Genomic DNA, 13,871 nt, shown 5'->3' with positions numbered 1-13,871 from the left:
TGGTAGAAACTAAGCTTAAGAATAAAAGTCAACATAGCCATTGGAACCCACAAAGAGCATCATTGGCACTCAATCTCTACTCAGGTATAAATGACAGGCTTCAAACCTATTTCCTCTTCTACTGGGTTGGATGCCTACCCAACCATAATCCAGTTGATTCGCTTGCTCTAAACAGTGTTTTCCCTTTTTTTTTCTTTACAAATCATTGGCAAAGGTTAGCAAAGGATTCTCCACTGTCCTGTGTGACCCACATGGTAAAACCCTCTTCATTCGCTACGGTGATTATTCTGTTTTAACCTTCGGTGGCAACTCTGCAAGAGAAGGATTATGACACTAGACTGGAAAGGTGGGAAGAGAGAGAGAGAGAGAGAGGCATAAACCTCACCATTTGCATAGCTTTCTCCATGGCATTTGCAACAGTAAAAACGATTTAGAACTATGAAAAACAAAATCCCACCATTTGCATAGCTTTCTCCATGGCATTTGCAACTGTTAGCTCCACTTGCCGTGTTTGGTTATTACAATTATAACCTCATGTATTTCCTTTCTCTTATTTATTTGACACCATTCATTAAATCGGCGGTAATCCTACGGTTCTACCAGTACAAATGCCAAGATGACTCAGAAAAAGGGGGGAGTAACCAAGAAAACCATCATATGAATTACTCAGCTATTGGTAAAACAAGGGCCAGACAAATGAGAGAATGGCATCAACGCTTACAAAGGATTACAGAACCCTCTCAGTTCTGTTTCAGGTAGGCTTGAACCAAGGCCCCACTGCACCATTCATATGCCCATTGCTGTGGATCCCAATGCCGTTAGGGATGGGTGGTGGCAGCCCAACAGCAATGGGGGTTGCTGTAGGGTACATGCCATGGGAATGGGGGAGAGTATGGCCACTCACAAGAGAATTGGCACTTCCTTTGCGTTGTTGTTGGAGTGCATGAATCTGTCTGAGCCCTTCCTCGTGAATGCATGACAGAGTCTCCAGCTCCTTCATCGACAACGATTCCAACCCAGCACCATAAAGTGGAGCATGGCGAGACATTTCCTCTTGAAGAGAACCTTCGAGAGTATGGATGTATTGCTGCAGAGGACAAAAGGAATTCAGTTGAACATGCCGCAAAGTAAGAAGTAAAATGACTAGTAAAATAAACCATGAAATGGAGGACAATATATGAAATCAACAGGTATTCGTAGAAATATAACTATAGTTTGAACACAGCTTAGCATTGACTGACATGAGAAAACTGCATATATTGCTTGAGTTTTCAATTATACGAGGCCATGTTCTTTTCCTTATGTAATCTAAGGCCATGTTTCACTTTGAAAAAAAATATATATATATGAGGCCATGTTATATAGCATGCCCCAATCTTCAAATGCCAACTTTTACATGCTAAATGCTTCCTCGCAGGTACATTATATGACTTCGGAAGTGATATCACTACTCAAATGCTGATTGAGATTTTATTTTTTAAAAGGTAACGAAATTTAATTAACTGAAAAAAAAAAAAAAAAAAAGGAGCCCAAAAGGGCCACAGAAACACAACGTCAGTAAGAGCCCAATCAGGGGAAAAAAGGCACTCATCAAGGCCTTTAGCACTTGAAGCCCATTCCAAAACACATTTCCACTACTGAACCTCCTCCACCACCGCCCCATTCCCCGCCCTCTCTGATTAAGATGCTCGACAGCTTATGTAATACTTAGTATCATAGTCCTATCTTAGTTTTGAAGTTATACTTGATGGATGAAACTTAAGACAACTTATGTAATATCTTAGCATCATAGTCTTAACTTAGTTCTCTTCTCCCAATGGTATTGAAATTCACATCGTTAAAAAAGTGGTATAAAAAATTGCAAAATTCTTGAATGGCTCCCTAGAAACTTGTATAAATTGAAACTTTTTAAAGCCAATGGAGGCAAGATGTAAAAAACTTATTGATATATATATATATATATATATATATATATATATATATATATATATATATATATATATATATATATAATTCCTCCACCCAATTGAACCTTAATCATAACCTTGACTAATCAGTGACCCTGCTTGTCCTAGTGCCCAACCAACATTTTCTTTTCACTTATTATTTCCAGGTTCTATGATAGGATAGACCCAAGAACTGGAATTCTCCAATGGTCACAAACTTGAAGCCATGACTGCTGTAGTATTTGTAGCCATCATCTAAGCTTTATCACAATTTATTGGGGTCAGCTACATTAATCTGTTCTGCCATTCCACTCTATCAAGGGCCATACGTTCAGTTAGGCCATAGGTCATCATGTCAGTTCATCATCATCATCTAAGCCTTCTCACAATTTATTGGGGTCAGCTACATTAATCCTGTTCTGCCATTCCACTCTATCAAGGGCCATACGTTCAGTTAGGCCATAAGTCATCATGTCAGTTCATCATCATCATCTAAGCCTTCTCACAATTTATTGGGGTCAGCTACATTAATCCTGTTCTGCCATTCCACTCTATCAAGGACCATACGTTCAGTTAGGCCATAGGTCATCAAGTCTTTTCTTGCTACCTCCATCAACATCCTTTTGGTCCTTCACCTTGCCCTTTCAGAGGCTTCAACTTGTACCAACTCACTCCTAGCTGGCGCAGTTCTTGGTCTTCGTTGCACATGCCCAATAAATCTCACTCTTAAGTTTCCATCATCTTATTACCTATTGGTGCCACTCCTAAGTTCCCTCAAATTCATTCATTTCCAATTCTATCCTTCCTCGTCTAGCCACTCGTCCATCTCAACATCTTCATTTCAGCTACATTCATCTATGAACATGTTGTCCCTTAACTGCCCAACATTCTGTCACGTAAAGCATGACTGGTCTTATAGCTATCCTATAAAATTTCCCTTTCACTTTGAGTGGTACACAACAATCACATAAACATCCAAAGACATCCATTTCAGTTTGAATGGTACATGGTGATATGTCAGTTCTTACACAGAATAATTGCGTCAGACATATAAGCCATTCCATTTGCCGATTTGCATGTGTGTGTGAGAACAATTGGGCCAGTCATATAACACCATTCTGTCGGCTATTGGCCAATGTCATAGCATGGCACATGTTGGTTCAAACAAAGAACATTGTGTTAGACGTGCTGCCATTTCGTGTGTGTGTGTGAGAATGATGTGTTAGACTTGCTGCCATTCCGTCTGGGTCAGACATGCCACCAATCCATCTTCTAGTGTATGTAGCATACATGATGAAATGTCAGTTCAAACACAGAACAATTGTGTTAGACATGGCGCCATTCCGTGTGTGCAAGCACACGTGTGTAAGACATGCCGCCATTATGAGTATACAAGTGCAAGCATGTGTCAGACATGCCACCATTCCATCTCTCTGCATGTTTGTCAGACATATGCCATCATTCCATCTGCTATAGTGTGGGTAGCATAGGATATGTCAATGTAAACACAGAACAATTGTGTGGGACATGCCACCATTGTGTGCGCGCACATGCGGGCAGGCGAACATTTGCATGGGGTGTGGAGGTGGAGTTGGGGGTGGGTGTGTGTGTGTGTGTGTGTGTGTGTGTGTGTGACGCACATACCCTCCCGCCCTCCCTCAAGTTGGTGAAACCTAAGGTTTTTTTTTTCAGAGAAAAGGCAAAACAACAAAATGGGCCATGCCCGGCCAAGATACAAAAACCAGCAGCCATAACTGATGCACTCCTCAAAACCAGACTCAGACCGAAACACTAGACCCTATCTGACATGGGTACAACAGATGAATTCACCCCCTCCTTTCCACAGAATCCGCTTGAGACTTAGCCGATCAGGCACATGAGTTTATTACCAACTTGAAGGTGAGATCACAAAAAACATGACCATAAAACTTTGCAGCCTGTCTGGGAAAGGATCCCTATCATTTATAAACATTGCTGTAAAAGATAGGCACTACAAACAATCCAACATTCCTACTGTATCAATTGCAGTAGTTGACAAGCTACCCTCTCCAAGATATTTCATCCCTAATGCTAGAAAGATGTCTCTTCCCCATCTGCATGAGCCTTTGTTTATGTCGGACCGTAGTTAACACAAGGAAGAAATTTGTATTGAACTTGTAAAAAGATTTAGAGGCATTCTAAACCACCTAAACCAAAGCATTTTCAAGCCACAATGCAATTGAAAACTAATGCCACCTAGCACCACAGACAACAAGAGATTGGACCACATGAAAAGAGATCGAATTAAGACAAAACATAAGCAGAACTAGTAACAACTAACAAATGCAGAATTCAAATAAAATGCTTGGGGTCTGTTTGGTAGACAACTAAAAATGAAATCTCATTTAGCTAATTGAAATTATGTATTAGAGATCATATTACTTTTGGGTAAGGATTAAAAATAATCTTGATAACCAACAATCATGATCTCTAATACATAATTATGATTAACTACAATGAGATAAACTCATCTGTAGGCGTCTAACAAAAAGGCACTTAGTCGAGCAAAGGCCATTGACTTAATGTCTAAAATAATCATCCAGTCTTTCAATGTTAAGTAGGTAATACTCTTAGACTTTGTTATATTTTGATGAGACAGTTTATAGGTCACATGTTCACAAAAGTCAGGCATCTATGAGGAGGGTAATGATCCTACCAACTAAATTCCACTGCTCATATTCAAAAGCTGCATAATGCCATCTCCACACCTATTTTAAGGACATACTCGCTGCATAAACAGCCAATATATGCTACAAAGGAGAAAGCCATGTGCATACATGTTAAGCCCCCACCAGCCAAAGCAAGGGCCATTTCATGAAGTGTTTCATTGTCATGAAGGTGACATTTGCCAGTTTTAGCACATGTCCCTCATACCGGTCCTAAAATTCTCAGACTAGGTGACTAAACTAGTTACACAAAATCGAAGTAGCTGATTGATCTTTATTCAAAAGTTTGGGTTCTGGCATTAGAATGTGGATCAGAAGAATTGAAAAGTTAAACTCAAAAAGGAAAAGTTATTGAATATCCAGCATAAATGCAGCATTTCCTTTTTATTTTTCTTTTTCTTCCTTTAAAAAAATAAAAAAATAAAAAATAAAAATGGTTAGATGGCATAAAAACAGCAAGCTCGATCTAACTCGTAAAACAAGAAGAAAAATGTCCAAGGGAAACAGGGAGGATGAGAACCTGGCAGGCCTGCAATTTCACCTCCATTCCATCAATGTATGCTTCACATCGAGCAACCTGCTCTTCCTTCTCCCGTTTTTCTCCTTCAGTTTGTCCAACAGTTTCTGTCAATCGCCGGACTTCATCCTCGAGTGATTGCCGGACTTCCTCCCGAGTCATTGTCTCTGTGGCATAGCGTTTCAACTCTTCATCAAATCTTTTCCGTGCAGCTTCTGCGTTCTTCAGTCTTTCAGCAAGGGCATTTTTCTCCTTCACAACTCTCTACACCATTCCAAGGATTAGATATAATAATGCCATTAAGAGAATCAAACAAACTGATGATTCCATAATTAAAGAACGGCACAGAATTAATCAAATTAAAAGTTATTTAGCCATGGAATGTCTGTAATAATAAAACCCACATGCACATACCAGGAAATGCACATTCAGTTACATACTTTTAAACAAATATGACGGGCAACAAGTTTGAAAAGTGTCAATTTAGAATCACATGTTCAGGCATTGATATCCAAGCAATCATCAGAGGTTCTAAGGCACGCTAGGGTAGAGATTTATTTTTATTTTTTTCCCTTTCTTTTTGTCACAGTAGTTACTCTTTTTGCTAGAGTAGAGATATATCGCTTCACCTTTAGAAGAGTACAAGACACTTTATTGAAATATATTATCGTGGTGGCTAATTGATACACCACACTGAGAGACACGAATGCACAGGTAACCAGCACGAGGTGTAGTGCAATCTCGTCAGAGCATCTGTTTTGGGTACAGAGGGTTATAGGTTCAAATCCTGTCACCTTGATGTGAGCTGAAGTCAGCTAATACTCCAATCTTAAATCAACATATCACAAACAATATGTACCTACTTATTTATTTTTCATTCGTATTTATTTTTGCCCCTGCTTGGTAGTTCTGTAGCATGTTTTTCAGACATCACATTGCCAACACCCAGAATTCCGTAAGCTAGCAATGCAGAGAACGATGAGGCAGGTAGAATGTTGATTGATTCAGATTATTCACTCGACATGAGCCAAGATGCAGATCTTGTGCCACTCCACCTGGTCTGATACATGCACAAACATGTCGAGCCAAAAAACGTGAGCTGATGAATAAGTCCCATTCGTCTCATGTGCTACGGCTACATTTGGCATTGCCGGAACATCCATTACCGAAAGCAAGATGGAAACAATTACTTGTCAAATACAACTTTCGAACAAATGAAACATTCCATCAAAGAAAATGAAATAGCCAAACAGAAATACAGCACAGAAGTGTAAGCAGCGCAATGAGTTGCAAGTGAACTTTGCTATTGCTATTTTCCAGAAAGAAAAAGTAATTGATCTGATCTTGAGGCCAACAAACATGACCATCACTTTGCACGTCTATCAAACAAAGAGTCCAACAAAGCACTGAGTTCACTTCCGTAGTGACTTTTGTGTGTGTGTGGGTGTGGGTGTGGGTGTGTGTGTGTGGGGGGGGGGGGGGGAGGGGGGGGGGGAGAAATAGGGCTTGAACCCAACACCTCAATGTTGAAATGAACCATCTACCATTGAGCGATGGGCTTCAACCGATTGTCCTGACCTCAAACGTCTCTCATGGGTATAGAATTGCTCGTACGCAAAAAAGTTATGGGATTGCATCTTTGATTTGTTTGGGGTAGCATGGCTGTAACGATTGCGAGGGGAAGTTTACGATCTCGACGTGAGGATGAGGAGCGGCATCAAATGTTTGGGAGGACTGGTTTGGTTCGTGACGTGAGTGGGCGTGACAGCAGTGGATTATTTGGGGGGGCTAGGGCTGGGTTATGTCGTACCTTTAGCACGTGACGACAAAAGCCACAACCTTCTCACAACCTACCCCCCCCCCCCCCCCCATTCACAATCTTGATGACGAAAGGGAGCCACGATCACCTCCGGGTGATGAAACAGTGTTTAGAAAGGCCACTAGCACACAAAAGAAATTGAAACACATGGTCAAATAGAGTGTGAAGGGTTGGGTACCCTAACACAACTGTGTATTCTCCAAACTTCTCTTTCTCCATCTCTTCTCTCTCTTCCATTCCTTTTATCTTCTTCCTCAAATCACCACTCCTCTACTTGGTATTAGAGCCCAAGGATCTCACGTTGATTAGAGCTGCAGGGACCTACTGACGTCGGCAAACGTACGGCTAACGTTAGCAAGTGTACGTACTGTATGGACAGTTTTGCATCAGGAAGAACATGATCTGATAGAGCTTGATTTTAGAGGAATAATGGAGATTTTTGCAGGATTTTTTTTGGCTGATTTGAGGCAAGTTTGGGCCATTTTTCAAGTCCAGTGGAAAACCCCCAAATCTTTGTTTTTTCGCGATTTCTCCCAAATCGATTAGTGTTTTTTGGGGATTTCTCCTTAGGGTTGGTCAATTTTACTATATGAAGACATCCATGGGAGTTTTTCTGATCAAGGGGAGTGTTTTGGTGTTTCCGGACCTTTAGGTGCGGCTCCACGGTTTTTGGCCCCTTGGGGAACCCTAGATATACACCACAAGATCTGGTGTATACCTGGTTGGTGTATACCTGGTGTGCTACCTTTTAATTTTATGGGTAGAAGTTGTGTCTATGAAAGCCTTTCTAGGAAGTTTTCTGTTGGATCTTGAGTTTTCTCTCCTTCCTAGACCGTAGCCCATTGATTGGAGCTTTTGTTGTGTGGAATTTTGTCTTGTATGGTCTGGTGACTGTTCTTATTCTCTATGAATGTCTTGTTGCTCCAAATTAGTGTTTGTGGACAATATGGATGATAAAATCTCTTACGGATCTGGTGTGGGGTCTTTAGACTCGCACCCCTTGTTGATTACAACAGTTAGGTTGGATGGTAATAACTATTTGCAATGGGCTCAGCCCATGAAATTATTTTTGGGAGGAAGAGATAAACTTGACTATGCTCCAGATCCTACAGATGGACATTGCAAAACCTAGACCAAGGAGAACTACCAAATCATGGCTTGGTTACTTAACAGTATGGATCCGTCTATCAGCAACTCGGTTATGTTTCTATCTTCTACAAAAAAGATACGGTATACCCTAAATGACATGTATTCAGAAGCAAAGAATTTATCAGGAGTTTTTAAGTTGATTTCAGATATCGGCAGGTTCCAGCAGGATTCCTAGTATCTAAAGGAATACTTATCTGCCCTTCGAGGTATGTGGGATGAGTTGGATTTCTATCATCCTCTTTCGTCCGAGAGCAAGAAAGATTATGATCTTGTTTGTAAACAACGGGAAGAAACCCGAAGCATGCAGTTCCTTTCCATCCATAACTCTGAATATAAAGGTATTCGTTAGTAAAGTGTTGTGATGAATCCTCTTCCTCCTTCGACAATAATTTATGCTATGGTCCAACGTGTTGCTACCTCTTCCTCCTCAACCACATCTACCTCAGTATCATCTGATAACTCTGCATACACAGTTGGTGACCGGTCTTCTTTCAATCCTGCATCTAGAGCACATGGGCATGGCAGTGACTTTGGTTATAGCAATCAAGGATGGGGTCGTGCTATCAATCGTGGTGGCTAACATGGTCAAAGTGGACGTGGACGCTATCGCAATGCATTTGCAGTTGCACACATTGTGGGAGCACAAACCATTTTGTTGATCGATGTTGGAAACGTATAAGTCATCCATCCTAGGCAAGTGCACCTTTGGCTAGTAGTGCTCCTGATGTTGATCCAACTTAGCAGCCTACTCTTGGAGAACCTCAAGGGAAGTCTCCTTCAAGTGATATTATTGTCGTCTCCCGAGAGATCTATGATGCCTTTATGCGACTCGATGTTCATGATAATCCTAATGTTTCTGGAGCTGTTGTAACCCAGCCAGCTATTGCTCTTCTTGTGTCATTTTTTCCTTCGTCCTGGGTCATTGACTCTAGAGCCACCTTTCACATGACTGGCGAGCCTCACCTGTTTAATTCTTACATTCCTTCTAATCAATCACATTTTGTCACTGTTGCAAATGGGAACTAAACCCTTGCATCTGGAATTAGTACCATGAAGCTTTCTTCCTCCCTATATTTGTCGTTGGTACTGCGTGTTCCTAGTTTTCCCCTCAAATCTATTATCTGTTAGTTCTCTTACAAAATCCTTGAATTGTTCAGTAACATTCTCTCTCTCTCTCTCTCTCTCTCTCTCTCTCTCTCTCTCTCTCTCTCATTGTGTGTTTCAGGACCTCCAGACGAAGCAGATTATTGGTGGGAGCCATGAACATGACAACATTTACTTCTTAGATGATATTCCTATGATAGGAACTAGTGTCCTATCCTTAGATATGGAGTCAATATCTTGTCTAAATAAAGCTTTTATTTCCTTCAATTTTTGTATCTAAACCTTTGTGTTGTGAGACTTGTGAGTTCTCCAAACATCATTGGATTATCTTTCCTACCAGTTCATCTAACAACAAACCCATACCTTTTGAACTAGTCCACTCTGATGTTTGGGGTCCTACCCATGTTATTCCCTTATGTCTAGGTGGCATTGCTGCTTAGGGCACCCATCCTTGTCTAGATTAAAGCTCTTATTTCCTTCAATTTATGCATCTAAACCTTTATGCTATCAGACTTGTGTGCAAGGTATTCCAAAACGGAAACGGTGGCCGTAACGGCCACCACCGTTACCGTTATGATACAGGCCATAACGGCCTGCTTTTTCTGTAATGGCCATTACGGCCGTTTTGACCCCGTAAAGCGTAACGGTTATGACCGTCACCGTTATGTAACAGTCGTTATGTAACCGATTTTGAATACCATACTTGTGAGTTCTCCAAACAGCACCGGACTGTCTTTCCTCCTAGCTCATCTGGCAGGAAACCTAGACCTTTTAAGCTAGTACACTCTGATGTTTGGGGTCTTGCCCATGTTATTTCTCTTTTCTGATATAAATATTTGGTTACCTTTATTGATGATTGTACTCGAATGACATGGGTGTATTTTCTAAAGTCTAGACATGAAGTGTTTGATATGTTTAAAATATTTTAAAATGAGGTGGTTACCCAATTTCAATGTCTTATCAAAGTTTTATGTTCTGACATTGAGAGCGAGTACCTGACACATACCTGTCTTTCTTACAGGACCATGGTATTGTCTCGCACTTCGTGTCCACAGACCCCTTAACAAAATGGTGTGGCTGAGCAAAAGAATTGTCATCTTCTTGAAGCCACCCATGCCCTCTTACTTGGTATGAATCTTCCTAAATGTTTTTGGGATGATGTTTTGCTTACTGTTGTATTTCTAATTAATCGCATTCCATCTTAAATTTTGTCTCTCAAGTCTTCATTTGAAATTTTGCATCCACATGATAAACCCTTTCGGTTACCCCCTAAAGTTTTTGGGTGTACATGCTTTATTCAAATTCTTGATGGTACTAATGATAAGTTGAGTCCATGGGCCATGCGTCTTCTTAGGTTACCCTAGATCACAAGAGTACAAATGTTACAACCTTCAGACTAGTAAGAGATATGTATCCGTCGATGTAACATTCTTTGAAGATATTTCGTACTTCTCTGATGAAGGGAGGTCTTTACAAAGTCCTCTTCCCAGTCATGGGGAGCATGTGCAATCAACCTCCATACCCCTTCCTGTTTCTTGTCTTGATGATGCTCCCACTCCGTCTGTCTCAAAGCCCATTCTTGTGTATCATCGATGGACTAAATCCCCCACTGCTCATCTGCCCCTCATCTCATCTGCTTATGCCGGTGGCTCATGTATACTCTTTACCTCCTAATGATCTTCCTATTGTCTTGCGCGAGCCTCCACGCTCATGCACTAAGCATCCCGTTAGCAATTTTGTTTCAAATAACCAACTTTCACCTTCATTCCAGTCTTTTGCAGCCTCCATATCCTCCATTGTTACCTCACGTAACTTGAAGGAAGCTATAAGTAGTCCTGACTGGACTAAGGCTATGATGGATGAAATGCAGGCGTTGGAAAAGAAGAAGACTTGGGAGCTAGTTCCCCTGCCTGAAGGCAAACAGACGATTGTCGGTGGGTTTATACCATCAAGTACCTTCCCGACAGTTCTATTGATCGGTATAAGGCACAACTAGTTGCAAAGGGTTATACACATACATATGGCATAGACTACTTTGAGACATCCTCTCCTTTGGCTAAGCTTAACTCTGTTTGTGTGGTATCTCCTTGGAGGTCAATTTATCGTGGCTCATATTTCAACTCGATGTGAAGAATGCTTTCTTGCATGGTGATCTCGCCAAGAAGGTTTATATGGATCAGCCCACAGGCTTCTCTATGGCATCTAACAAACGCCTTGTGTGTCGCCTGAAGAAGTCCATTTACAGTATTAAGCAATCCTCACATACCTAGTTTGATAAATTCAGTCGTGCTCTCCTAGATTTTGGATTTATTCACAATCAAGTTGATCACTCCATATTCATTTGATGTCAACCTACTAGATCATGGTGTTGATTGTCTATGTAGATGACGTCATGTTGTCTAGCAATGACACTGAGGGAATAGTGCAAATTAAATCTTTTCTCAAGACTCAATTTGAGATCAAAGACTGATGCAAACCCGAAAGGAAAAGTAAATAAATCAATAAGAAAGAGAGATTGTCTGAAAAGACCCAACAATCCTCTAACCGAATGCTAGAGATCACAAATGCAAGACTATGAGCAAGCTCGACGGTCCTCTACTCTAGAACTATAGACCACTCTCCCTCCCTTCAACAGCCACCGTATAGAAAATAAGAAAATTTCATCAAGAGATTCATAGGCCATAGGTCGTATTTATAATGAACCTTACAATCTGTAATAAAGGATATGGAATTTGCAAAAATGGGAAAGCACCTGAATAACAAAACATTCTAATTAAGAAAATGCCTAAAATAAGAAGATACTTAGATGAGAAAATATTTAAAATTATTCCCTGACTAAAATAAAGATATGAAAGAAAGAAAAGATTTCCTAATCTAGAGATTTGAAAGAAATGGGAAGTGGTGATGGGCTAAAAAATGAAGGTGGTCCTTTTCTTGTACACACGTGTGGAGCGTGCACGTGTAGGATGTGGGATGATTGCATCAATTCCTCCCAATTGAAAAAACATAGCTCCGTCGAGTTAATGGCAATGTACTCCTCATAGAATTCAGTGTTGATGTGCCTAAAATCATCTGCTGAAATTCATTTGCTGTCAGACCTTGGTCGGCCCTTCCATTTGACAAGAAACTTTTGATGCCCCCCTTGGCGTGTGGAAACTATCTGATCATCCAGCACATCATCAATGATTTCTTCGAGTTATCATGGTACCTCAGGTATCTGGATAGCATGTTCTTCTGTGCTTTCGTTTTTGTGATGTCCAAGATAAATTGTAAGGTCTTCCACATTAAAAATGGGGTTGATCTTCATTTCAGGTGGCAGCTCGATTAGGTATGCATTAGCACCTAGCTTCTTCAAAATGTGGTAAGGACCTGCCTTTCTGGAGTGGAGCTTTCTAAAAGAGCCTGCTAGAAACTGCTCAGGCTTAAGTCGCACCATGACTCTTATCTACTTCTTGGAATTGTGCAAAACCCCGTCGAACATCTGCATATCCCTTGCAATTCTCATTACTAAGAGTGATCTTTCACCTAACTTCTTCATGTATTTCCTTAACATGCTGTGCAAAAGCTTTAGCGTTCTAGCTCGAGTGAGTCACACTAGGACGTGGAACTAAATCGATAGGTTGCCACAGTCGCATTCTGGTCACAATTTGAAAGGAGAGTCTCGTGGTGCGGTTCATAGAACTGTTATAAGCAATGTTGTCGAATCACATATGCCTATGCGCATATGCGATCGCACAATCGCATATGCGACCACATATTTTTATTTTTATTTTTTCAAAAAATTAAAATATATATTAAAAAAAAAAAAAAAAAAAAAAAAAAAAAAAGAAAGAAAGAAAGAAAGAAAGAAAGAAAGAAACTAAGGGGAAAATTTCTAAGTTAATAGATAACTAATTTTACATATTTAAAATACATTCGAGAGAGAAAAAATCAATTAAACAATGAATTAAACATCAAATCATGGACATTCAACAATATAGTTAACAAGAAGTAGCAACAAAAACAACAAGCTATCTTCGTTGAAACTTAAAAGTGCATGAATCTTGATCTTCCAATTTCCAAGAGAGAGGCAATGTAGGAGAGAGAGAGATTAAGATCACTTGGAACTAGGAAATATGAGAGAGAGAGAGAGAGAGAGAGAGAGAGAGAGACCACTTGTAATTAAGAAATGTAAGAGAAGAAGAGAACAAGAGTTTTGGAGTGACAATATTGCAAATGGAGGAGATTTGGAAGCCCTTTTACAGGTAAAATGTTTTTTTTTGGAAAAAAAATTTAAAATAAAATAAATTTAATGTGCCATGGCCAATATGCAATCGCATATGCTGTATGCGATCGCATACATTGCACATATGCGATCGCATATTTTCACATATGCGATTTGCATATGGATATGCGCATATGCAGTCACACATGACAACGCTAGTTAATAAGCGAACTCAACTTGTGGTAACACAATGTCCCATGAGCTGATATGATCACCAACCAGGCATCGAAGTAGATTCCCAAGGCTACGGTTTATGACTTCAATCTGCCCATCTGTTTGTGGATGATAAGCACTCGAGAATTTCAACTTAGTTCCCATCTTTAGACCACAAGGTGCGCCAGAAGTAGCTCATAAACTTGACGTCACG

General features: G+C 40.3%; 1 protein-coding gene across 1 annotated transcript in view; it reads right to left on the bottom strand.

The window, feature by feature from the left end:
- Window positions 1-410: 410 nt before the first annotated feature.
- Window positions 411-13,871, bottom strand: part of LOC131255390 (uncharacterized) — a 51,650-nt gene continuing 38,189 nt past the window's right edge. Inside the window, exons 9-10 of the mRNA XM_058256095.1 lie at window positions 5,172-5,432; window positions 411-1,087 (exon numbers count right to left, since the gene is read on the bottom strand). Coding sequence (XP_058112078.1) covers window positions 752-1,087; window positions 5,172-5,432 — 597 coding nt within the window. The 3' untranslated portion in view covers window positions 411-751. The remainder of the gene's footprint in view (window positions 1,088-5,171; window positions 5,433-13,871) is intronic.

This window comes from Magnolia sinica, chromosome 9, assembly GCF_029962835.1.
Source record: "Magnolia sinica isolate HGM2019 chromosome 9, MsV1, whole genome shotgun sequence".
Classification (NCBI taxonomy): domain Eukaryota; kingdom Viridiplantae; phylum Streptophyta; class Magnoliopsida; order Magnoliales; family Magnoliaceae; genus Magnolia; species Magnolia sinica.
This window is presented reverse-complemented; position numbering and strand designations above follow the sequence as displayed.